Source organism: Haliaeetus leucocephalus, unplaced genomic scaffold (assembly GCF_000737465.1).
Source record: "Haliaeetus leucocephalus isolate CR32 unplaced genomic scaffold, Haliaeetus_leucocephalus-4.0 Scaffold362, whole genome shotgun sequence".
Lineage (NCBI taxonomy): Eukaryota > Metazoa > Chordata > Aves > Accipitriformes > Accipitridae > Haliaeetus > Haliaeetus leucocephalus.
The window spans coordinates 7,184,056-7,185,844 of NW_010972798.1; the positions used below are offsets into that span (position 1 = coordinate 7,184,056).

The 1,789-nt window shown below is 66.4% G+C and overlaps 1 protein-coding gene across 2 annotated transcripts in view; it reads left to right on the top strand.

Annotated features, from left to right (window-relative positions):
• Positions 1-171: 171 nt before the first annotated feature.
• Positions 172-1,789, top strand: part of ECEL1 (endothelin converting enzyme-like 1) — an 8,187-nt gene continuing 6,569 nt past the window's right edge. For both annotated transcript variants that reach the window (XM_010573010.1, XM_010573011.1), the window contains exon 1: positions 172-915. In XM_010573010.1, the coding sequence (XP_010571312.1) occupies positions 172-915 (744 nt within the window). The remainder of the gene's footprint in view (positions 916-1,789) is intronic.

Genomic DNA, 1,789 nt, shown 5'->3' on the forward strand with positions numbered 1-1,789 from the left:
CAACCACCTCCTCTGCCTTTTCCAGGAGCTTCCTGACTCACCCGGACACCCTCCAGCACCTCCCTGCAGCAGGCACAGCTCCAGCATGAACCGTGGCGTGCCTGAGCCTGCCCGCCACCTGCCCTGAGCCCCCCGTGCCCGTGCTGCCTGTGGGGAGCCCCATCCCTGGCCATGGAGAAGACCTACTCATTGACAGCCCACTACGATGAGTTTCAGGAGGTGAAGTATGTGAGCAAGTACCAGAGCGGCACCCTACCCAATGGCTTCGCCCTCCAGCTGGGCACCGGGGCCAAAAAACGCCGTGGGGGGCTGCCGCGCTGGAGCCGCCGGGAGGTCTGCCTTCTCTCGGGGCTGGTGTTCGCTGCGGGGCTCTGCGTCATCTTGACGTGCATGCTGGTCCTCAAGTACCTGGCGGCTGAAGGGGACAGCTACTGCCTGGAGGGGTGCCAGGAGAAGAAGGCCTTCCTGCGGGCATCCCGCTTCCTCAGCTCCAACATGGATGCCACCATCGACCCCTGCCAGGACTTCTACTCCTTCGCCTGTGGCGGCTGGCTCCGGCGACACGGCATTCCCGAGGACAAGCTGGTGTACGGCACCATCGGAGCCATCGCCGAGCAGAACGAGGCCAAGCTGCGGGCGTTGCTGAGCCGCCCCGTGCGGCGCCGAGCCCCTGCCTCGGCTGAGAGGAAGGTCAAGGAGTTTTTCCGCTCGTGCCTGGACCGGGCTGAGATTGACCGGCTGGGCCCGCGGCCCATGCTGGAGGTCATCGGGGAGTGTGGCGGCTGGGATGCCCCCCCCGGCCGCGGGGATCTCAACGAGCTGCTCTACAAGACGCAGGGGGTCTACAGCGCTGCCGTGCTCTTCTCCCTCACTGTCAGCCTGGACGAGAGGAACACTTCTCGCTACGTCATCCGGGTGAGGGCACCCTGCCCCTGGGGCTGTCCCCCCCAAGCCACCCACCTGTGCTGGTGACACCCCCCCCCCGGGTGACACTGTCCTTATTGCGGTGGCACCAGGCGCCTGTCCGGTGTGTGGGTTTGGCTACAGCAGGCAGCAGGGCTGGGGACACCCCCTGTCCCTGGGGGCCCCCCATCTCCTCATTGTGGGACCCCGGTGTCAGGCTGCCCCAGGGTGAGGGTGGCACCTCTGTGGTGGGGGGAGGATGCAGATGGGGAAACACGGGCAGGGGGACATACATACAGAATGAAGCAGCCCAGCAGGGCACCAGGGTGTCCGGAGTGCCAGCAGCCAAGCCCCTCACCTTGGCATCCTGGCTGCCATCTGCACACAGGGGCCAAGCCCTAGGAGGGGACAGGGGAATGCCCGCTGGCCCCTCAGCACCGCGTCAGGGTGCCAGGGCAGTTGCCCATTGTCAGCCTTCCCCACCCCTGCCAGCCTGTGTCCCTCACCCTGTGGTGCCACCGGGTCATGGGTGGGCTTCTTCGGGGTGGCCAAGCCTCAAGCCCCCTTGGTGGGTGTGGGAATGTGGTGGTGGGCGTGGTGGGGGCACAGCAATGGCATGGTGGGGATGATATGATGGGCATGGGGGGCCATGGGGGACGGGTGGCACAGCAGTAGGGGCACAGCAATGGCAGGTGGGGACACGGTAGTGGGCATGGGGGGAGCATGGGGGTGGGCACGGCAGGGACATGGTGGGATTGGGGCAGTGGGCATGGTAATGGCATGGTGGGGACAAGGTGTTGGGGATGGTGGGAGCACTGGGGGGGACACAGTGGTTGGGATAAGCTGCCTGTGCCCTGTGAGATGGTGGGATGGGGGGGGGGGGGGG